Here is a 23,457-nt window from a genome sequence, read left to right on the forward strand (position 1 = left end):
TTGAGTTTTGGGTTGAACACCAAAACCTACCCTTCAAGCAAATGGCGTTTGTTAGCATTATTTTTCGAATATTTTGTCAAGTTGGGGAGGATCCAATTATACCATTCATCAGTCATTTGTTAAATAATTACTGATTTTTTAAGAGTTAATATATGTTTTAATTCTTAATAGCTGGAAAAAATATAGTTGTTCCATATGTAATAGAAGTTTAAAGTTTTTAATTCTTTTAAAAACTTTTGAAATAGCAATAAAAAGCTTTGTCATAGATAAGACAATTTGAGCATTTAAATCAATATATTGTTCTATAAACTGAAAATGTTAGTATGCAGTATTAAGGGGGTACCATCTGGCCCAAGCTGTGTCAGCCAGTACACAATATCAATATAGTAGGCAATATAGTGCATACCACATACCGTACCAACTAGGGCTGGTACAGTACAGATCCTTGTTTGGGACTGACCTGAAGGAATTGATTTACTGTCTGAATATCGGATTGCAATTTAGAAGAGAAAGAAGAACATGTTAGATAATAGAAGACAATTAGCAACATAATTAGTAGAATATGAAGAATAAATAGAAAAATGTAGAAGGAAGGGATAGAAAACAATTTAATGCCTTTTATTAATCAATGGAATTGATTATACCCTCCTCTTATTCTCCTTTTATAGCTACACACACAATAAGATTTACATGATGGGATTTCTTATTTTACCTAACAAATCTCTTGTCTGTCTAAGAAGGGATATAAGAAAAGGAAGGAAATAAAATACTCTGAATTCTGAAATATCGTAAAAGATAGAAAGTTTCCAATATCAAGGAATCCAAAAAAAGAAAGCCACCAAAATCAATTCAAAAGATAATCTTGATGGTATAATATCTTTCTTGATCCAACCTAGTGCTAAACTAGACATGAACGAATTTTTTTTTCTAAAATAAGACTAAGACCCAACAGCAAATGGTTCTGAGAGCAAAGAAGAAAACTGCTAGTATGTACAAAATAGCTATTTCCTCTACTCTCATACTAAAAGTAAATTTATCAAATTCATATCCAAGGTTTTAAATCCTGTGGAATGGGGTTATCCCGATTTTTCTATGGAATGGGACGCATCGCCATCCCGCCCCGTCCCAACACTTGGGACAGAGGATGTCTCGAGATGTGCCGATCGGGATGCTGGGGCAATGGCGGAAAGGTCCTATCCCGACACTTGAGATAGTATCCCGTCTCGATGTCTCGCGGAACATCCACTAGGACTTGAGTCCATGATACGCCATACGTACCGAACCAGACGGTACGGAATATACAGTACCATACTAGTTTGGTACCCGTACACGATATGGGAGCATATCCATACTCGATATGCCGAACTAGCCCCTGTATCGGGCATACTAACAAAGTGACAGGGTAGCATCGATATAGGGCCCGATATCAAGACAACGTACCTTGCTTGAGTCCTTGTTCACATCTAAACTAGACCTAAATTATATCAGCATATCTGGAATGTTTCTTTCCCTTCCAACTAGGAAAATTTCAATCATATTTGCCTAGTGGTTTGCAAAAACAACATCGATGAAATTTTGTCAGAATGCAACAAAGCTGATATATTTGAGTCATCGAAGGCTTCACTCGAGATTTTGGCTTCCATAATTACAAAAGCTTCACTTGATGGATAATATCACCACTTCTAATGTCTTGGCCACTGTTGTTTTTGGAGTTGTTATCAATCAAATGGATATGAAGAATGTTTCTTCATAATTATTTTCTTGCAAGGTTTATGTGGAACCTTTGCCTCGTGTTCCACATCATGCAAGTAGTGTTTGTTGCCTGCATCATGCTACATATGATCTCAGCAAACTCCTACATGTACATTTGGCATATCATTCTTGACCATGGTTTGCCATATTGGCCCGAATCGGGCGGTACAAGACATATAGTACCGTACCAATTTGGTACCGATATCCAATACGGATGGCGTACCAACAATCAATATGCCGAAAAGACCCCGTACCATACCATGCCGTATCGACACAGTGCTAGTGTGGCACTGGTACGGGATCCGGTACCGAGATGCCAAACCTTGTTCTTAACAATAATAACTAATCACTAAATTGAAGTTCTGAATATAGATAGTAATAACACCAACACCTTTGCCCATCCAAAGCATCATATATAGTATCAATATGAATGGAGTTTGGCCCTTTTCATTGCATACTGAATTTTGAAATCAAGGTTCGCCGTCTCGATACCAGATCCCATACCGGTGCCACACTAGCATAGTGTCAATACGGTGCAATATGAAATTTTTTTGGCATACTGAGTGTCGGTATGCTACTCAAACCAGATACTGGTACCGAATTGGTATGGTACGGTACGCTCCATACCGTCCGGTTTGGACCGGTACGGCATACCATGCTTGAGATGGTGCCTTTCCTCGAGGGTTAGCCATGTCCATCTTCCATTTGGCATGAGATGACTAATTATGCCTACTTGATTGATACTAAAGCTACTGATCCACCAATGAAGCTTAATTTTCTAATTCATTCCAATGATGGTTAACTGCATACAACTTCCATTGACATCAACTCATTGGCCTTGTTGACTATGATCATCTTTTGAAAAGTTCGTCGCATTCTGCAGCAACCCACCCAATCTAGCCTAAAATTTATTATATATATAATTGAAGAGATAACTAGTCAAGAATGACATAGCATTATGCTTCTGAATTGGAAGAATGTTAAGGCTAGGAGTGGTAATTACAAGGAAGTTCTCCGCAGAAAATGAGTCTGCATGTTTGATTTAACCTGAAGAACATTCAATCTTTGGCAGCTTTGCTTATAGTGGGATGAAAGATAGTGGTGATGAAAGTGAGAGGGGTAAAGTGACTGGACTCCATGTTGAAATGATTTTCTGAGGCACTGTTAACACAATTACAAAGAGAATTACAAGACAACTCCAGCTCAATAAAGAAAGCTTTTGCTTGCCCCTGCAGAAATAAAAGAGGGGGAAAAGAGGAGGGGGGATGAAAAGAAAAAAAGCTATAGAAAATACTAAGAAAGGATCCTCCCCAATTCCGCAAAGATTCAGTTTTCGCTTTCTTTATACTTATAGTAGACATTTTTCACATGAACTGCTGGATCAAGAAATGAACTAAGTCAGAAGGTAGTCCTCGATGGAAGTGAGATAGGTCTGTTTTAGTTTCAGAACCTTGTTTGTTCCAGGCGCTGTGTGATATGACTAACTATAACACACAATGATGTACATTGCATCCTGTAGCTTATGACTATGCAATCCAAAATAAACAGTCCAGAAGAGAACAGTTTCAGTGTTAAACCTTCAACAAAAAGTTTGCTCCAGCTACAACACTATCCATTTCATCCAGCTTATCAAGAGAAACACCTAGCTTTTCTTTAAACACATCAGCAAATTTATATGCCCCTCCACCTGTGGCCTGGTCAAGCACTATAACAACAGATTAGTTGGAAATGAAGACCGATAATTCAAAGTTTTTTACTGCTACAGAAGGTAGTAGTATTAAAGATCTTATAAAGTCTGAAGCTATGCATCATTGCAGAATTAATTACACACAAAGCACAAAAAATAATTATTTAATTTAAAATAATTCAGAAAGTCACTAAAAATATCTAGTTTTGATCAGCTCAAATTCAAAACAGAGAGCAGAGTATCATAGTTGTCTTTTATGAAAAATCATAACAACAATGAACTATATATCATGCACATCTTCTTCTCCATATTAATTTTCCATGAAACATTGAAATTCCAAAGTGGATGAAAGTAAAAATAACCAGCCATAACAACCTAAATAATCTAGCACATGTTCATCCAAGATGCAGCTTTGTACAAGACAATATGTTTTCACTTTTCAGCAAACTGGTGCAAAACACAAAAGTTTGTTACTCAAAAAAAGAAATTAAATAAACGTTTATTATAAATGCATTTGACAAGACATGAATTGTCTAAAGTTTGGCAACACGTAGAAAATTATATTTTTTATCATGACATGGAAAATACTGATGTCCAACTGCAATTTGCAGTTAAGATCCAGTGATAGTTTAATTTAATACATATTATCTTCTATTCAAGGGACAGTATAGCTACATGCTTCGTTTATAGAGGATCCAACCATCATGGAGATCAATCATGAATCCACTGAATATCACTGAATATTCAATCAACCATTACATAACGGTCATATATTAAGCATATTACCTACGTTTTTTTAACTGAATTCTAATAACTGCACGTCATTTGATGACTATACATGCGAACTTCTATGGAAAATGATATATCTTAAAATTATCATGCAACACAGCAGATGCAATGTAATGTTAAATACTACTAATACAAACAGTTTGAATGTATAATTATATAAAAGGAATAAAATATTAATTCTAATAAGAATTGTCAAGTCTTTTTTACAATTATGTGGGATTGAAAAACAATTAATACTACTAAAAGAAACCAAATCATGGTTAAAGGAAATCCATTTGTAGGCTGAGGTCAAGCAAAGCCCCACAGAAAATCTCGGTAAGTTTTTTTCTTGAGCATGGATCCAGACAAATCTAGGCAAACTCCCCAATTCCAATATGCAAACCAGCATGTTTACTGCAATTAGTCAACCATAATACCTATTGACTTGAGTTCAGATGCAAAGCAGCTTGGACTTATGCTAATTATCATATCTTCTGTGTAATCTAAAATACATTTGGAGTCAGATTTAACCTGGAAGACAGAATTCTACAAGCTTAATATATAGACAATTCAATAGTTGAATTTAATATGTCTACAATTCATCATTCCATTTTAGTTTCCCAAATAGCCGGTAGGGAGTAGGGGGATCGAGCTTTGTAACCAAAATGTGAAGAAGCTACTGAATAAATTCTGAGAAAAACAGATGCTCTCTTCTCAAATGGTTTCAGGATAAATGCAAGATTCTAATGGTGACTACTAGAGAATTGGTGATGAGACTGAATGATTCTTGATTAGAGCAAAATGCTAGTGCGAGAAAAAGAATTGGTGAAAGATGGAGCTGATCAAACTAACCAAATTACTAATGTCAACCAAGTGTTACAAAAATAATCACAATATAATGAATTTAATCAATCATGTAATGTTAAATGAAGTCAACTTAAAGAAGAAAAAAGGTGAACCGACTACTTGGTTGTAACTAAAAGTTTTGACACATTTGTAACTAAAAGATGATTTGCTCCTAAAAGGGAATGTTGATCAATGTACTTTAAATGGTTGATGTTTTATCCTTTTTATATTTTATGTTTAGAAAACAAGATGGTGGTTAAGGTTCAACAATCATCTATGAAGAACCTTCCCCAATAATAATAACGAAAATGAAAATTGTAGCCACTTAGCCATGGCCATGGGTCCAAGGGAAGGTAAGTCAGTTACCTCTTCCACCAAGTTTATATTTTTAATATATTTTTATGTACAAGAGAAGCTTAAAATTGCTACACTATTTTTTGCACAAAAGTTACCATTCTTGATTGTGCATTTTAGTTATTTATCTGGGTCAAAAGAATCCATGTGGGATTGCATGAGAACAGTTGATGAAGAACCTATGCTATAAGATGTCCAAGAATGATTATTCTCCACATCCCATCTGGTTGAACTTCTTGAAAGGGATCCACTCAACATCTATATCAAGCAAAGGAAGAAATAGCCTTCTCCTTACCTCCAAAAGAAACCTTCAAAAAATCTTTGCATTTGAAACTTTTTGTGCAAAAAAAGGCAAACATGTGTGCACTATTCATTCAATCTCCAAGCGTGCTTCCTTTCATTGCAAAACTTCTAGTTACTTATCATTTCATATTCCTTATCGCCAACATCTACTATTAAGCTTATGTTATAGACATTTTCTTATGAACACAACATAAAAACTAACACCTCTTTCCAAAGGAAAACATGTTTCGACTTAAGAATTCCACCATTATCATGCAATAAATTTGTTCCTCCTATAAGGGCCATTATCAGTTATAATCTCGGGAATCCAAGGCCCTGGGAGGGGTGGACTAGGAACAGACCTAACCTTTGGCCTTTTTTTTGCACAAAGTGGCTGCTCCAACTTCTAAACACATGCCAATTCACTTGTCAGCCCAAGCCTTTACCATTGCACCAAACTAACAGCTCTAGATGGAACAAACTATTGAGTTCGCATATCAAGAAAAGAAGAAGAGATCTGTAGCTGAAAAAAGTTGATCTATGGCTAGGTAGCCCCATAAATCATGGCTTGGTAGATTCAATTAATTGTCCGTACTTCATAACATTTATCTCAATTGCCACATATTTATTAAGCGCATTTCTTTCAATCTAGTTATTGTGTGCATATATGTGAATATCATTATTGTGACTAAAAATGATACTAAAGGCCCTAGCAAGTCAATGAGGTTTCTAAAATATCACATTCACAAAAGGATCTCGAGAAGCATAGACACTAAGCGAGGGTCAAGATAGCGAAGTCTACAGGTGGAGCAAACTCGTGCTAGAAGACACATCTAATCAAGGTCTGAAATACTGGTCTCCAGTCCACACCATATGAACTGGCCAGCATGTACCACAACCCTGGAACAGTACAGGTGATATCTAGCCGAACTATGCCCTGACTGCCCAATCAGCATATCTCACCCAACCACAGGTGGACTTGAGCTGAATCAAGTCATCTAGTCCCATTACTGCTCAAGATGACTTATATTTGGTGTTTGGGGATTGATTTCCACCTATAAAACCTACTCCGTTTTACAAAAAAAATATGTGTAAATGTTTAAAAAACAAATTTAGATGGTAAAGATTTCACTTCAAGAGAGGAACCTTAGGGATGCACCTCGCAGTAGTACTTCTTGTCTATTGTCTAATTCCAATTTCTCACCCTCTTCACACGTTTGTCACAAAAGCACAAGAGTACTCGAGATATTACAAAGAACCAAATCTTGTTTATTTATAGACTAACAAAAGATAGGATAGAATAATTATTATAAAATAACTTCTTAAAGAGAAAATAATGCATTTAATACCAAGATTTCTGACCAAATTTCACTTAGCAAATTTCAACACCATCAAGTACTTAGCGACTTGTCTGCAACTTGATCCACTATCCAATGTGATTTGACCCACACTATGATTTATGACTCGATTTCAATCCAGATAGCATTGTTAAATGTATCCTGATTAATATTAAGATTGAAGCACCCAATTAAGTAAACATGGATGTTCAAGCATTATTAGATGTTCATCTTAAAGTAAGCAATCACATATTATGCATTGAATGCAAATCTTTAGGAACACTTATTTCCTAGAAAAGATATTTTAAGAATTGATGAGTTTGGACATTTCATTTAAATTTATTTTCCATACAATATCTAAAACTTCTAAAAGTAGGAAGTCTAAAAAGTAATCCGGTTATGTATGGAAGGAGCATTACCACATGATTTATGAGGGTTTACACCTCAAAGCAAAATTACTTGACAACTGACAGAGGTTATAGTTAGGTGCTGGTTCTTTTATAATCATGGTTAGTGTGTTACCCAAACATGTCATAAACATTTAAAGGTCTATACTTCTATTTTATATGCATGAAGACTGACCAACATCCATGTATAAGAAAACACAAGAAGATCCATACCTTTATTGCCACATGCCCATTAGATAAACCAGTAATAATTCCTGCCAAATTAAGTATTTGTAATTTTAAGCAAAGAATATTTGAAACTAGCAATCAAAGAAAAAAAAAATGTACATGAAAAAAAATAAAAAATAGCATATGCATGCTATAGTTCTTCTGCACACAAAACAAATGATCATAGCAGGTCAATAATGAGAGAATGTTATCAGACATAGAGAAGGGCAATAAAGGGACTACAACATCTTAAGGACAATATTCGAAGTTGCCTGTGAAGTTTGAGTAGGTACAAGTACTACAAAGGCTGGTCTGAAAGATTAATGAAGAAGTGAGAGACAAAGTATACCAACACATTAAAAATTTGTGTCGTTGCTCTACTTGGCCATCAATACAAAAGACATCTATATAATTATGATTATTGATCAGCTTAAACATGCAATAAGAACAACTTGTTCCCATTCAAAGAACATATCATCTCACTTAATAGGAAACCATCATAAATGATCTGTCATTAAAAAGGAGATGTATATTTAACCAAGTTTCACAAAACCGGTACCAAGAACCATACCTATACATAGGGTATGCTGTACCGGCCGGTACGGGCCGGCCCGAGCCGGCCCGAGCTGAGATCGGTACCGGATCAGCGTGGGATGCCGGTACGGGTCCGTACGAACCGGTCCGGGCTGAGATCGGTACCGGATCAGCGTGGGATCTGGTACCGGAAGCTTTTTATTGAAAAATCGGCCAGTACGATTGCCGTATCGGTATAGGACCGGTACCGGTACGACGAACCTTGCCTGTACGTTTCTAGTTTAATACGATATGGTTAATACAGTAGAGTACACACCCCATACCGAGACAGGGTTCCAACACTTTTTCTCACTTCTAACCATGGTACCACCCGAGACTAGGTCGGCACAAGTCTGTAGTGTGGGGTGGTTCCGCTCGGTTCGGATCGGTACAAACTGATTTGGCTCATATATTGAACCAAAACTCAATGTCGTACTGGTATCTTAATGGGACGGTATGGTACGATCAGTACGGGCCAATACAGGTGGATACGACAAACCTTAGCTCTAACCTATAGAGGAATTTGTTATCATATATTATCAGTTAACCCATCAATTCCTATCCAAAAAAAGTTAACCCATCAAACAAAAGCTATAATTTTGGAAAATTCTTAAAATAGACCAGTAGACATATTGCACACCAATAGTTCTATCTAACATGAAAGCTTTATGTAAATCTTGTGGTTGAACATAACTACTGGGGGTATCTCTTACATAATAGATGTATTCATGAAGATTAAATCTGATGTTCAGAAAGCGTAATCCAACTTGCATATGGACTAGTATTTCAATCAAGGACAAACATATAAAGGTCTCGAGTGATTTTGCCTAAGAAGATTTGAGCTTGTGGAAGTAATTACTCATGATAAAGTGCAAAGTACACTAACAAAATACTATCATAAACTCTCTCTCTTACTCTCTCTTGATATAAGGGTAGAAGAGGAAGAGCCAAAAACTTGGAGACTATAGGTTAGCCGGCTTATCCTAGTGAAAGTAAACATCTAGTTAAACCTGATAATATCCAATGCATATAGTAAGTTAGGAGGTGGAGAGTCCTACGGTTGACTAGAGTTATTATCTCGAATGATAAACCTATTGCCTCCTCCTCAAGTCATTACATGATTTTAAATAAGTCCTTGAATGTATTCTCACTAGAGTAGTGTGAATCTTCCATTGCAGCATAAAAAAAAAGTCCTTGGAGAAAACCAACTCCAATATATCACTTGGAGATCCCTTGTGCACATAAAATCATTATGATCAAGTCCCCCCATTCTTTTCGTGCATGCACACAGCTCTGTGGAATAAACTTGTATTGCCAAACCAATACATGCATCATTAGGGTGATGTAATCAAACATATTTACACAATTGAAAACCCAAATTGAGAACTTAACTATGAGTAGTGAAAAAGTATGATAAATCATCAAGAAAAATCAGTAGAACAGCAAGATCAAGAACTTTCTGTCAGATCATATTAAGCCTTAATATTAGACAAAAATCACTGATGGATATCTTGTTGGACTACTAGCGCTCATTTGTGATTTAATAATTCTTACAAGAAACCTCCTAACAAATGACTTAAATGAGTTAGCAGACTGGCTAATTCACAAAGAGACAGATCCTCCTGCGAATTTGCCAGCCTGCTAACTCGTTTAAGTCATGCAAGCTATGGACATTCACAGTTGACTCTTAGGCTGAAGAAGTGGTGGGCATATACACATAAAGAAGAAGCATATCCATGCAATATGCCTTAAGTAAACATAATATGTCAAAATGTACCATTTAGAACTTGCAATTCCAAAAACATCATGGGTCGCCAATTTAGTACATGCTTTTGTATCTTTCATATACTCTCTCACATCACTAGTAGAGTAAGAAACAGTATCATTTCATATTATGACAAACTGAAACTAGTTTGATTTTTATTAGTAACTAAAGGAGTTTCTATCCATGGTTACTTTCTCTAGTATGTAATCAGAGTGCAACACTAATTACAGAAAATAACATTTTTGATTAGTGAGAAAAGCATATCAACATTATGTTTTTGATTTGATGCCATTACAAGGCTTGCACCTTCTCCTTGCCATATGATATCATCATGCTTAAGATTGGTTTGGAGCAAGGTTCGCCGCACCGGTACCGGACCCATACCGGTGCCACACTATCATAGTATCGGTATGGTATGGTATGCGGTACGTCTGGCATACCAAGTGTTGGAACACCACCAGTACCAAATCGGTACGGTACGTTCGATACCTTCCGGTACGGTACGCCCGATACCGTTTGGTACAGTACTGTACAGCATACTATGGCTTGGAAATGTCTATAGTCGGGCTATAGCTCTTGCTATAGTTAAGAGCCACAATTTGTATCGCCATCTTCCTCTTCTTCTTTGTCATGTTCTTCTTGCTTCCTTGCATCGGGTCATTTTTACAAAACTATAGCTACACCAGGAGGGTGACCCTACCCTTAAATATAAAGACATTTGAAAGGGTCTTCATATAGACAGTCAAAAAAACAGTCCATCACTAAATATTACTTTCCCTCTTTTAACTCGCAATTGGATTTGTGATGAAATTATTTGGATTGCACATTCAAGACTTCTTTAATAAAGTACAGCTGTATATGCATATAATGACATCCTTGGTCAGGAATAACAAATGAACGTGATCCATAAAGGCAATCCCAATGTACCAGATAAGCGGTCTTTTTTTCTATCGTAAAAATAACAGAAATACAGCAAGAAAATGAATGTCAGATAAAAATTGTTAAAAATTATACCGCTGTCATGGATAAGCTTCTTGGATTTAATGAACTCCAAACAATCACCAAGACGCCTCCTTTCAAACTTCACAAAACGTAACTCCCCACCAAGAGTTGCATTACCGCTTCCAATCTGCTCATTACCCTCATTGCCGCCCGAAAAATAAACTAATTTGATCAAAGTTCCTAGAATTACCCAACCATCACATCCCAGTTAGAACCAAAAAAAAAAAACCAAATTTAGAACTTTGGATGCCACAAATTAATCGGAGAAATGGTAATGCATGCCTCCGATGTCGAGTGCGAGCAGAGAGGCATCGGAGGGCTGATTCGGGAGACAAATTGGAGGATTTCGCTCGTCGAGATTCCCAGAGATTTCTGCCCCACTCAGCTCCAGCTTCACGTGAGGAAGCTCCATCTCGGCTAGATCAAGATCAAAAATTTCTCAAATTTCCGGTAGCATTTGGAAGAAAGGATCTCATCTACGTCTTCTGGGAGACGATGCGAAGGAATGGATTAGGTTTAGGGTTTTTGACGGCCGATGACAGCGAGGGGAAATGGAGAAGGAAAATTAAAGAAACGGAATGCAAGAAAGTTGGACTTTTTTGATGCAGTCAACAACCTAAACAGTCGGGCGGCGGGTGGTGGTGTAATAAAAGGTGGCGGATGGCACGCAAGAAGCAGCGTTTGACGAAGAATATACTCCCGGGGTAGGTAAATAATTGGTTTTAGTACTTTTAGATTTTGTTGATATCCAACATCTATCCAATGTCTTTTTCGTCTTGTCCTTGAGATGAGCGGAGATCTTAATTTGCACTGGTATAAATCGTCATCAGTACGATAAATTTACCTTTTAAAATTGAACCAGCACAAATCGTGCACGTATCTTGTGATATTTTTAAATTTTTTCTTTATTTGGTCCAATCAATTATTCCTTTTAAAAGTTAAACCAATCTGTAAATTTGTCATAATAAACTAAACATTTAAAAATCATATTTTTAAAAACTTTTTAAATTTTTATTGATATAGAGATTATATTAAATGAGGATTCATCTTTTAGTTAAAAATAAAAAATAAGACTAAAATTTTAAATTTTGTGTGACGGAGCTATTTTGATTTTTTCCAAGATGCGTCATTGTTCCGTTTCGTCCCGATAATTGGATTAAGAAATGCTCCAAACTATGCCGAACGAGATATTAAGACAATGACAGAAGATATTGGAGATAGTATCTTTGTTGAAACTTGAGTTTTTAAATAAAATATCATTAATTTTTTTAAAAAAATAATTTTTTTAAATATATTGTTTGGATGGTAATTAGAGATAAGCAAACTAATAAACCATAATAATAGGCCATGCATGCACCCTCCTTGGCTCCATTATTTGCTCATTCAAGCATTGGGTTCTCATTGTTCAAGCATTAGATTAAGAGATGCTCGAAGATATACCGAACAAGATACTAGACAATGACAGGATGACCCTGTAGTTGGTACCTTTGTCGAAACTTGAATTCTTGAATGAAATATTGTTTATTTTTTTGGGAAAAAAATAATGTTTAAAATATATTGTTTGGATGGCAATTAGAGGTAAGGAAACCAATAAACCATAATAATAGGCCATTCACGCAACGTCCTCGGCTCCATTATTTGCTCGTTCAAGCATTGGGTTCTCATTGTTCCCGCATGAGAACGTGACGTATCACGATCACTTTGTTTCGGCCTTAGATGGTCTAGTTCAGGACCTCAGGTCCTCCTCCTAGACCTAGTTTGTTTGTGCAATATATTTCCTTCTGGATAAAATAGAGAACACAACCATGTCTTGTATTTGACTCTCCTTTCATTACTAATCCTTCTCAAGCTTGCAAATAGTATTCAATGATTCTCCCTATTGGAAGCTCCACTAACTCATCTGGATCACCATTCAGGAACTCATTCTTTCATGCATGACCTTCATCCAACAAATTTATCTTTACGGATTTGCCTCTCGAAAGGTCTTGTGGACTTGCACTCCCGAGGTGGAGTTTATTTTTTAAGTTGTATGCTCCCTTCTTGATCTTCTAAGTGGAAATTATACTTTAGGGGTTTGTTTCCTTTGTCAATCTCTTCGTTTGGCAGACCATCACTGCCAATAGCATTTTCCTATATTTCTCCACCACCTTTAGCATATGATTACGGAAAAGTAGGAGTAAAAACTTAAGCCTCATCTATTTTTTGCCTCCTTTGCTTTGTTCCTTCAGTTGAATGGGAGGGTCAGGGCCGGCCAGTGCTATTAAGAAGGAATCATGATCTGAAGCCTCATTACCTGTACACTTAAATGATGTTCATTTGCCTGTAAAAAAAGTCTGGCTTAATAGTTTATGGTAGGTACTCATATTTCTTCTCTGAGAAACATGTAAACTCATATATTATCTCAAAAAAAAATGTTCCTTTAGCCTTCAAAAGATGAATCATGCCATGTTCTATTAGAAAGGGCTATACATAATACATGCCCATACCATACATAGTCCAGAAAGAATAACATTAAAAAAATCTTCAGCAAAGAACAAAAATAAGCTTATTGAAGCATCTAATTGTCCACTCAGTTGCAGACGATGATGTAAAATTTACAGACAATGTATGAAACATCTGTTAGCATCACTGGTGTCAAAACTCGAGTACTATTGTATGATAACCAACCATTGCATTTGATTGTATACTGGGGATGAGATTTCAAGCTGTTGGCCTCATAGTCCTTTCTTGATGTAGTGGAAATTCATTTCAGATGGCAAGCATGAAGCAGTTCAGAAAATATTAAGAGTTGGGCAAGAGCCTGCCGTTGTACATCTTGTCCAGTAATTTTCGTGCATCAGGTCTTCGGAGCATCCCCTTATTATTGGGCAAACCTGTCCCTAGACACACTGGACATACCAGCTTTCCGCGACCTACACCATCATAAGATACACGTGTCAAGTTCATCCTTGAATTATTGAAATATTAAACACCACAATGGCTTGGTCATTGTTACTTATTAGTAATAGTGGCCAAGCTCACTAGTCATACTTGAATTGTATGATCCAAATGAAGCAGGTAAGTTAAAATGTTGAATGCCTTGAAGAAAATAACAATCCTAGATTTGAATGTTTGAATAAATAGAATTTACTTTACAGTTACATCAATTCTACTCTCCATAGATGGTACTAGATACTCATCTATGTAGCAGATAAATAACATAAAAGAGACTCATACCCTTAAGAAAGATTTCCACAGAAGTAAAACCAAAAGCACTCCATAGCCTTTCAGATTTATCTAAGGAAAACCTCAGAAATTTATCTTTTCTAACAAATGGATACTTTGATGGATCAAACCTTGGTCTGCAATGCCAATCCATCCACATAGGATAAGGATGAAAGCTATGTTTTATGCAGTGCTTCAGTAGAATGGAACATCCTAACATTTTCTTTAAAATAATTATGATTAAACTCTCATAATAAAACATATTCTCAGCAGACATCCAACCGATTGGACATTCAACTAAGGTTATTTTTAGAAATATGATCCCTGAGTGCACCCACCTTTCTTAGATCTATCTTCCTTCTTTATAAGATAGAAATAATAGAAGTGTTCCAACCAAAAGTAGGATTACCTTTATCATCTGATATAAAGTTAAATATCTTGATCTTAAATAATATCACAGCCATCCATGCTGTTCCTCATGTTCAAGGCACATGCTCAGTATCATTCTGTAGCCATGTAGACAACAACTATTGGTATGTTTTATGAGATTTGATGCATTAATAACCATAGAATTTTTCTTTTTCCCTTTCTTTTCTTCATGGTCATAGACAACCACCTGATGCTGCATAAACAACCAACATTCTTGCAAGCAATGTTGGCTGGGTTAAGCTGAACAAACTGACAGATCTAGTCATGCCGACAATCCAAGGTGGGCCTGGTTTAATTGTTATATCTGATTGGTGGTTGTTTATTGCTGGAGGAGCTAAGGGATACCTACCGCCAGCCAGTTGGTCTCAGAAACTTGGGCTGTGAGGAAAGGATTACATAAACCTGATGACCTAGGCCTTCGTGATGTGATACTTGGAAGTTGGAAGTGACTTCCTCACACTTGTGAGCAGCCTACATGGGTTGAGCAGGTCTCTTGGAGGGACTAGCGCTTTAATTGAGGATTCTTAAGGCTTTATGTTGCCAGTTCACTCACTAGAGAATAGTGTAGGGAGTGTAGCAACATGGAGTGTAGCAACATGGACTGGATTGGACTATATTGTATTCTGACTTATCTACCACTCTGATCTAGCAGTTGTAAGTTGTAACTGTGGCTAGGAAAGCCATTTCCTTATTAAAACAAAAAAAAAGAGGAAAATGCAGTAACACATGGAACAAATCATATAAATGCAGTAGCGAAGACATACCATAACAGTTTGGGCACTCAGTAAACTCATAAACATCTTTTGCTCGCTTTCTGTTGAGAGCTTTCCACTTACCTGTGCCACCACACATGTCACCTGAATCAAAGCAAGTGAACTGTATCATCAGAAAAAGTTCTATAAGCGAGTCAAGAGCTACATTTTCCAAATCAAGCCCACTTCATTATATTTGGAATATTCATCCGAAACCAAAATAGTGTCCTAGTCCAACTATGATGCTAGTTGGGCAACCAACTAGTGGCTGGCCTTGCACATAGGAGCAGCAAAAAAGGGTGGAAAATTGTTAAATCACATAGAAGAGTTAAAGAGAAGTACGGCACCTACAGGTTCTTCTCCATGAAAAAAGAGAGGAAGAGAGAGGAAAAGGTTTGATCTAAAGCACTAGATCCCTACTGCAGCGAAGCATCCCTTTGCCTCATAGTTGTTCGAGATTCGGGTCCAAGAAAAACCTCAAGGGTTGTGCACATGGATTGATGCAGCTGTGGATATTAAAGCTTAAAGGATTGTATATTTTTGCAGTCTCAGTATCCCAAAATGATAAATTCAACTCCAGAATCACATCATGGCTTGGGAAAAATTCTTTAAACTCTCTAAGCATGTTTTTTATGCATAAGTATATAATGAATAAGATCCTTGTCTTCCGATGCAATCACCTTGATGGATTTCCATGTCCATCACATGAACATTCATGACTCATTGCCGGAAGACATCATTTCCTCACAACAACATGATTGCTATTTCAATTCTCAATGATAAAGAATATATACAGGATCCTTTTCTAATATTATTTTTTTCCATTTCTCTCTAAGAGCTTGCTTCTAAAATGCTAATCCAAGAGTTGATATGCAGAACACTCATGTCACAATTGGCTCTGATATGCAGAAGGGCTTACAGTCATTAGAAATAAATGAACTGCTTACGTGAGTCTTAACTAGTTTGTTGCATAACTGAATCAAAATCAAACAGAATCCTGACAAAAACCATAAATAAGAAAGGAAAAAAAATAAAGGAGCAGATTCCTTACATATTATAGCACCAGTGCCCCCACAATTCCGGCAAACGGCTTTTTCTTTCCCAGACGACCCATCCACCATGTCCAAGGCGATTCCATTAGGCGGACAAATAGAGAACACTGAAGCATTTAATAATGCTAGATTTGCACACAAACATGCAAGACATTTGCGCCTTGAAGGCAGAAGGCGATTCCTCTGCATAAGAAAGCAGGACATTTTTAATGCAAAAATTGTTTCGTAAAGCTTTAGAATGATGCAGTTCTTGAAAGACATGTAACAGAAATAATACATCTTCTAGCATCCCTAATGTGAAATGCCCATTTTGTTTGCATGCATTTGCTGTTTAATTGGTATTTGACCCATAACACTTGCTTTGTCTCTGGGTATAATCAGTGAAATTTAAATCAGAACTGCACATATTGAACTCATGTAATTTAATTTCCTCATAACATGTTAAAGTATTGCAACTGCATTCACAATTTCACATAGTAATGAAATAATCTGTATGTTAGAAAGTTGCTCCATTCTCAGACGCTACAGTTTATAACTTCCAAAAGAAGTTGGTACACCATAAGCCACCAAAAGTATATCACTCCATATCCCATCAAAATTGTTTATACATACACTTATGTTCATTAACCTTGATAACATAACAAATGTCTAATACCCACTGCAGATGAACTTGAGGTGCGAAGAAACTGGAAATTGACTAATGAAAACTTATTTCAAAAAGACAAGAAAATTCATAGATTTGGGCATGTTGTACACAGAATTGTTAGATCCAGATATACCCATTGTAAGTATTTTATGGTCAAGACAAGTGATATAAATAAAAACGAGCAAAGTTGCAAACATTTAAGTTAGCTCTTCAGAATTTTTCCAGCCAAATAATATTACTAATAATATACAGCATTAATCCATGTAATACTTATGGAAAGAAACCAAATTCAATCAACCGATCTTGTAATAGAAAAGACAAATGTAAAAAAAAAAAAACAATTTAAAGGTTCTTACATTAAAAGCAGCATGATAATGTCAAAGAAGGACAAATCATTTCCATCAAGATTCTAGGAAGTGATTGCAACAGCAGTAGGCAGTGAAGCTCAGAATTGTCTAAGATTGGAGCATGGACAAGGTCATAGAACAAGTTGAGCATTCCATGGTGGACTCTTCAACTAAATTTCTACATTAGAAATAAAATTGAGCATATTGTTTGTTAAAGCTTCCATCAATGAAACTTGTTCTATATACTTAGAACACATTATGTACTTAACTAACTAGAGGGATGATTATTTTTATGTCAAATTATATGCGATACCCTTCAACTTCTCTTTCACTTTATCTTCTCTTCAGCCTCTTCATTTTCTTCTATTAGATATGATTGCATGGAAATAATTCTGCTACCCAAAGTTCTTCATCCAGGTAAGAGAATCCGTTTCAGAAAATGTGTGATGAGTTGGATGCATGTCAGACACTTGGGCACTTATCAAATTGCAGCTTCTAAAGATGGGTGAAGAGTTGGAGTTGTTGGACCTTTCAAGTAATAAGTTAACCCACCAAAATGATACTAGAAGGGGTTTTTGTTGTTTCTGGAACTCGATAAAAGATGTAGATATTAAAGGAACTTTGGAATGTCGAATTTCCTGTATCCTCGATCTAATTTTGGAGTCTGGATGCTTATCTTGAAAAAATTTAACGAATAATATATTTAAACATTTCCAGTTATACAATATAAAAATTAATAACAAATAATATCTCTAATCATCTTTCTTCTGTTGCCTATCTCTGATTGCCAGTTTTGATTTTTCTGAGCAAAAGGGAGGGGAACCCACCCAAAGTAAATTAGCCAGGGCAAAGTACTTGGGGATGCACCACAACCTGGAACCTCCTCCAAATGGAGAATGGTTGTGATTATTACAGCATTGGAGGTTCATTTTTTTGGTGTGTAAGTTCAAATGAACTTTTTGGTGCTGAAGACTTAGATGAACATAACATCCAGATATGTCACAGAAGTGGAAAAGGTATTAGATGTAACTGCTTTAGTTCTAACAAGCATTCAGAATGTTCAGCAAAGTCTATATGCTTGAAAGGTTGATTTTCTAGTTGAAACAATCACCCATACATGTTTCAAAATGATTTCTGAGGGTAGTTGTCATCCCTGGTTCATTTGTGTTCGGTCTCAACTTTACCATCTCCCGAACCAGCTTTTCATATAGGTAGTTTATATGCATAGCAGAGGTAATAATGAAAAAGGGAGTTGAAGAAAAGATGTTTGCTACCTTGTAAGTAACATTTCCACAGAAAGACAATCCTGAAGATGAAGTTAAATGGTCCTAGATAGTTATTGATATACCTCAATGTAAGTATGATTGATTTGTTCTCTAAAATATAAATATAAGATATAACAAATGGCAGCAAAGTCAATCAACCACCTAGGACTCTAGCATACCTGCCAATTGATATGACTATAAAGCAAAAGTGATCAAGGAGAAATTCAGAATGATTTGAGAAAGACATTGAAAACTTTCAGTGAATGCATTTATATGGCAGTCACAAAACCCAACCTTGCATTTGTGATCGACATAGCTTGCTGATCTGAAAATCATCTAATGCTATACATCTTGATGCAGCCTTATACCACGCATGGTACCTTATGAGTTCTTCAGAACGTAGAATCTTCAGCAAAAAGTATGCTCAACACATTTAATGGACACTAAGATGCCATTTAAATGGTTCTCTAATTGGAAACTTACTTCAGTTGCTTGATGCACATTCATAAGTATACAGATAGCTGAAGTGATGTGGTTGCTAGATATATTGCCAAAGGTAAGTATTTTGTTATAGCTCACACCACAGGTGACTTGATATGGTTGAAGACTCTCATCATAGTAATCAGCTTTTAAGTAACAGAACCAGTGAGGCCGCAACATTCTAATTATTTTAATTTGGTTTCTCGTACTGCTATCATACTCATAATTGTAAGCCTCTGAGGGATCTCCTTTAATAAATTCATGCAGGAGCCAGCTCCTTGGGACATGATTCTCTAAAAGGCCAGCAACCGCTCTCTAAGGATTCAGAGAGTGCAGTAATTTCTCTGAACATAGTACAGATTAGGCCTGGAGAGTTCACTTAGAATCTGATTTTAAGGAGATTTCGCAAGTTTCAATCATGTTTGTGCTTGTTGTCATCATCATGTATATTTAGTACATTTAAGATTCCTAATCAGAGTCCAAGATATTATTAAATATGACACAAAGCATGTAAATCTAACACGGTGACAAGCAAGGTTCGCCGTACTGGTATCGAACCCCATACCGGTGCCACACTAGTATAGGTGTTCCGAGTGTCGGTACGGTATGGTATGCGGTATGCCAGGCGTACCGACATTGGCGTACAGATACCGGTACCCATCGGTACAGGTACGATACGTCCGGTACCGACCGGTACAGCATACCATGACTGACAAGTAAATAAAAACTTTTGTTTGCACATGGCAGGTTACTGATCAAAAAGGGTCCAAATTTAATCCTAGTGCATATTAACCCAATAACTGGCTTTCACTTTCAAATATACAACATGCTGCAAGAAGTATATTGCTTCAAGTAGTATCTCAAATATGAAAATGTCACCTTAGAAAGCCTAGGTTCATCACCCATTGGTTGAAGAAAAAAATAAATATAAAATTATAAATGATTATTCAGCCGAAGACACACATTCCAATATCTAAATTAGATTCAAGCATCACAAACATGAACACTGATTGCTATTTCTCCTGCTGATCATAAATTTGCTTTTGTAAGAAAGGAGAAATATCGACCAGATTTTGCATATTTCAGAAGTATCTACGCAAATGCACATACAGTGATATTTTCAAATAGGACAGATGCAGAGAAAAGGCAAAGACAAATAAGATGAAAAACAGCCATTGTTAAGGAATTTGAAAAGCACGAAAATACATCATATGCAACCTTCAGGTTTTCTGTGTTTGACGAACACTCAGAGTTGCTCTGCTTCCTGTTGTCATCTTCCAAATTGGAGCTGTCACAATGTCCAGCTGACACTGATATGGCTAGCATTAGCGTACCAACAGGATAAAGCACATCAGACCAATTAAAGATTGTTTTGCTAACATAGTTATTACTATAAGACATGTACGGAAAACAGCTATTCAAGGAAGAAATAAACAAAATATTTTCTTGAGAGTTGATGAAACCAAAAATAGAAAGACTATACCAAGCAATTTTAAATATTTGAACACCTAAGGAGAATCCAGAAATTATAGATTCTATGATAGAAATTTGCAAGGCATCTTAACGCAAGGGCTTTGAGAACCCACTAACTTTCAAGTTCTAGACATGCATTAACAAACACCAGCAGATAACAGACACCCTTGAATTGATAAGAATAAAAACAGCCTCAATGCCTTGACTTGCAGTTAGCAATGAATCTCAAATTTACAAGAATACCATGTTTTGATCATTTTAGTATATTATTAAGAAATACTAGGAAAAGTTCTCTTATTTATATTTGCAGCCTTCATATGTAAAATAGTTTGCAGCCATCAAGGATAAAATTTCCAAATTACAGTGTTTAAACTTTAAACTACCCCATGCATAAGCATAGAGGCAAAAGCACTTATAGACGTAACTACGACCCAACTAGCTGTATTCCCAGCATTTAGAATTAAGATTCGATTCCATCCTTATGTTTAGCTTCTACTGCAAGGCACATGGGTTTTTAATGCTTTTTCAAAACTTTCCCATCAATTTTATCTAAGCAACCATATGTCTTTCTCTCCTCCTTCTCAATTCTTCAATATAAACCCAAGGACCTTATCAAGGCTTAATTGCACAGTCACATACCAACTTATCAGTTTCTCCACCACTTCATCCTTTTTGGGTTAAATTCCTACAATTCTCCAATCTAGGACAATTCTTCCTACTGTAACTGATTCACCACAAGACACTTGTATCTGCAATGTGTTCCTAAGCTTCTCCATTGTACAACATCATAGTACCTGAAGAATCTTCCCTCCTTCAGAAAAAAGATCCTCCAAGCAAAACATGACTCCACACTTCTTTATATTCAGAATATAATACCAAACACACATTTGAATATGCACAGCATGCTTAATCTCAAATATTTAGAGATGGTTTATAACTTGTTTGTGCCTACTGAAAAATAAATTCATTGCAAAATAAAGATTTTTCAATTTATTGTCATTTCTACCTAAGTTATATTATCTCCCTAAATCCTTTTTTAACCATTTAAGATGCATCCAAGGTCATGGCCTTGTTAAAAGCAACTAAGATCTCCACTGCTCATGAACCGACCATCATATCAAATTCTCAACAACCGATTATATATTTGGTGATGGTCATAGATTTGTTTCGCACGTTCCATTTTGACTTTCATTCCTAGTATATCATGTGCCCACATGCACTACATTATTTGTACTTATCTTATGTGCCTAAATTCATCTTGTTTCTCAATGTCCCCTCATATCCATGCAAGCAAATACTCAATCACCTCTTGTTTTGATAAAATCCTTATAGGATTTATCATCTAGATAAGTTGTGTCAAGGAAAAATTCAAAATAAGCACCTTCACACTGTGTTGCATGCAGAATATGGCATGAAGTCCTCTTAATCCAGGCAATTGAACCCATCTCTCTCATCAAACCCAAGACTCGATCAGTGAAGAATGGTTGATTGTGCAAGGAATGCTACATGCGAGACGTTTCATAAACAAGAGGCTCAACATGGAAGAATCAATTGTGCGCATCTCAATCCACCAATCACCCAACGAATGTGAAGTCCTCCTTGTTGATTCATTATTTGTATCTTATCATAGAAAATTTTTCATTCATGAGGTTGCAAAGAAGGTGCGACAAAACTTCAGATGGGGAACCAAAAGAAACTACTAAAAAGAGAAAAAGAAAGAAATCATTTAAGAACTCTTGGAAAAGCCAGTGAGCACAGAAACCGCAAAAAAAATCACAAGGAAAAGAAACTACTAGTACGACGGAGCGGTCATGACGCATCGAGCAAGCTCCATAAACTCAAATTCCTTGCGGCTGAAAAAAAATCCGGTAGTAGCGAAGAGTAACGAACTAACCTCTACTTCTGGAGCTGCTTCTACCGTTGGGCGTGCTGCGAGAGATGGCTGGTGGGAGCGCAGACGAGAGGAAGACGGGGCAACTGCTGCCCATTTCTACTCTCTCTCTCTCTCTGTGTCTCCGTCCCCCACCTCCTCATCCGGCGGTCAGCCACAAGAAGGTAACGGGTCGCGACTTGATCCAAAAGCTACGAGATATTCAAAAACCCGTCTGATTAGCTATTTTCCACCAAACAGCAGCATAGATTGCTTTCGCTCCAACACGCCGGCACGTGTCTAAGATAAGATTTGGTGTAGCTCCCACCAACAAAAATAGGAATTATGTAGACTGCTTCATATTCCTCGGATGTTTTTTTCTGGTGATTCCTCGGATGAGTTCACAGTGGGCCAGCGTAACCTAAATCTACGCAATTACATCAACCACCGATTTCTTGTGGGATTCATGATCTAGCATCTTTTGAGTAACAAGCGTATCCAACATTGCATTAGACCAGCAACTTGTCCAAACGAGTGTCATGCCTGAGCCTTGTTGAATTAGTGTTCTTTTTTTTATCCTTTTTGTCTACATCTGGAGGATCCTGCCAAGAGGCCTCACAGATAAACTGTTACGGCAAGCACATTAGTTTTACTGGCATAGCTAGCGATTGAGAGGGTGGTAAGAACATAGGAAAGAAATGAATAGATAGATGGTGTGAAAATGGATCGTTTTTTTACATGGGATTGGATTTTTCGCCATAAAGCGCGAACCAAGATTTGTAATACGAAAACCGAAAGAAGACTAAGGACTAGCCATTTTAGAACAAGCATTTTATTTTTTAGAAGCCATGAGCATCACAGGGGGCAGCAACTCACTTCCAAGTCCGCTCAATCCTGAACCAAATGCAAATGGATAAGCTTAAGCTTAATCCTAGCTAATATAGTTATAACGAACATGA

At 36.6% G+C, this 23,457-nt stretch overlaps 2 protein-coding genes across 4 annotated transcripts in view; both read right to left on the reverse strand.

The window, feature by feature from the left end:
• Positions 1–11,614, reverse strand: part of LOC103706819 (pantothenate kinase 1-like) — a 38,486-nt gene extending 26,872 nt beyond the window's left edge. Inside the window, exons 1-4 of one of the 2 annotated variants that reach the window (XR_005513863.1) lie at positions 11,263–11,612; positions 10,993–11,160; positions 7,647–7,687; positions 3,330–3,446 (exon numbers count right to left, since the gene is read on the reverse strand). Coding sequence is in view for 1 of the 2 variants with exons in the window: in XM_039131485.1 (XP_038987413.1) it covers positions 3,330–3,446; positions 7,647–7,687; positions 10,993–11,160; positions 11,263–11,392 (456 nt within the window). In the remaining variant the exon portion in view is untranslated. Of the gene's footprint in view, positions 1–3,329; positions 3,447–7,646; positions 7,688–10,992; positions 11,161–11,262 lie in introns of both variants that reach the window. The other variant, XM_039131485.1, reaches the window with a different exon arrangement.
• Positions 11,615–13,398: 1,784 nt separating this feature from the next.
• Positions 13,399–22,685, reverse strand: LOC120112363 (protein PHOTOSYSTEM I ASSEMBLY 2, chloroplastic-like). Of its 2 annotated transcripts, none has more exons than XM_039131487.1 (5): positions 22,523–22,685; positions 20,374–20,465; positions 16,417–16,600; positions 15,378–15,470; positions 13,399–13,892 (listed from the first exon to the last, which is right to left on the reverse strand). In XM_039131487.1, exons 1-5 carry the CDS (start codon positions 22,614–22,616, stop codon positions 13,762–13,764), a joined length of 594 nt encoding a protein of 197 aa, XP_038987415.1. In that variant the 5' UTR covers positions 22,617–22,685; the 3' UTR covers positions 13,399–13,761. The 2 variants fall into 2 exon arrangements, with proteins under 2 accessions (XP_038987415.1, XP_038987414.1); XM_039131486.1 differs by having other exon boundaries at positions 20,374–20,474; positions 22,523–22,684.
• Between the last annotated feature and the right edge of the window lie 772 nt (positions 22,686–23,457).

This window comes from Phoenix dactylifera, chromosome 11 (genome assembly GCF_009389715.1).
Source record: "Phoenix dactylifera cultivar Barhee BC4 chromosome 11, palm_55x_up_171113_PBpolish2nd_filt_p, whole genome shotgun sequence".
Classification (NCBI taxonomy): Eukaryota; Viridiplantae; Streptophyta; class Magnoliopsida; order Arecales; family Arecaceae; genus Phoenix; species Phoenix dactylifera.

Excerpts from the sequence above, each read along its gene's own strand:
- LOC120112363 (XM_039131486.1), bottom strand. The coding sequence starts at position 22,616 with ATGGGCAGCAGTTGCCCCGTCTTCCTCTCGTCTGCGCTCCCACCAGCC. Across the intron at positions 16,601-20,373 it reads CAAACACAGAAAACCTGAAG|AGGAATCGCCTTCTGCCTTC; the intron begins GTTGCATATGAT and ends TTTCTTATGCAG. Across the intron at positions 13,893-15,377 it reads TGAGTGCCCAAACTGTTATG|GTCGCGGAAAGCTGGTATGT; the intron begins GTATGTCTTCGC and ends ATGATGGTGTAG.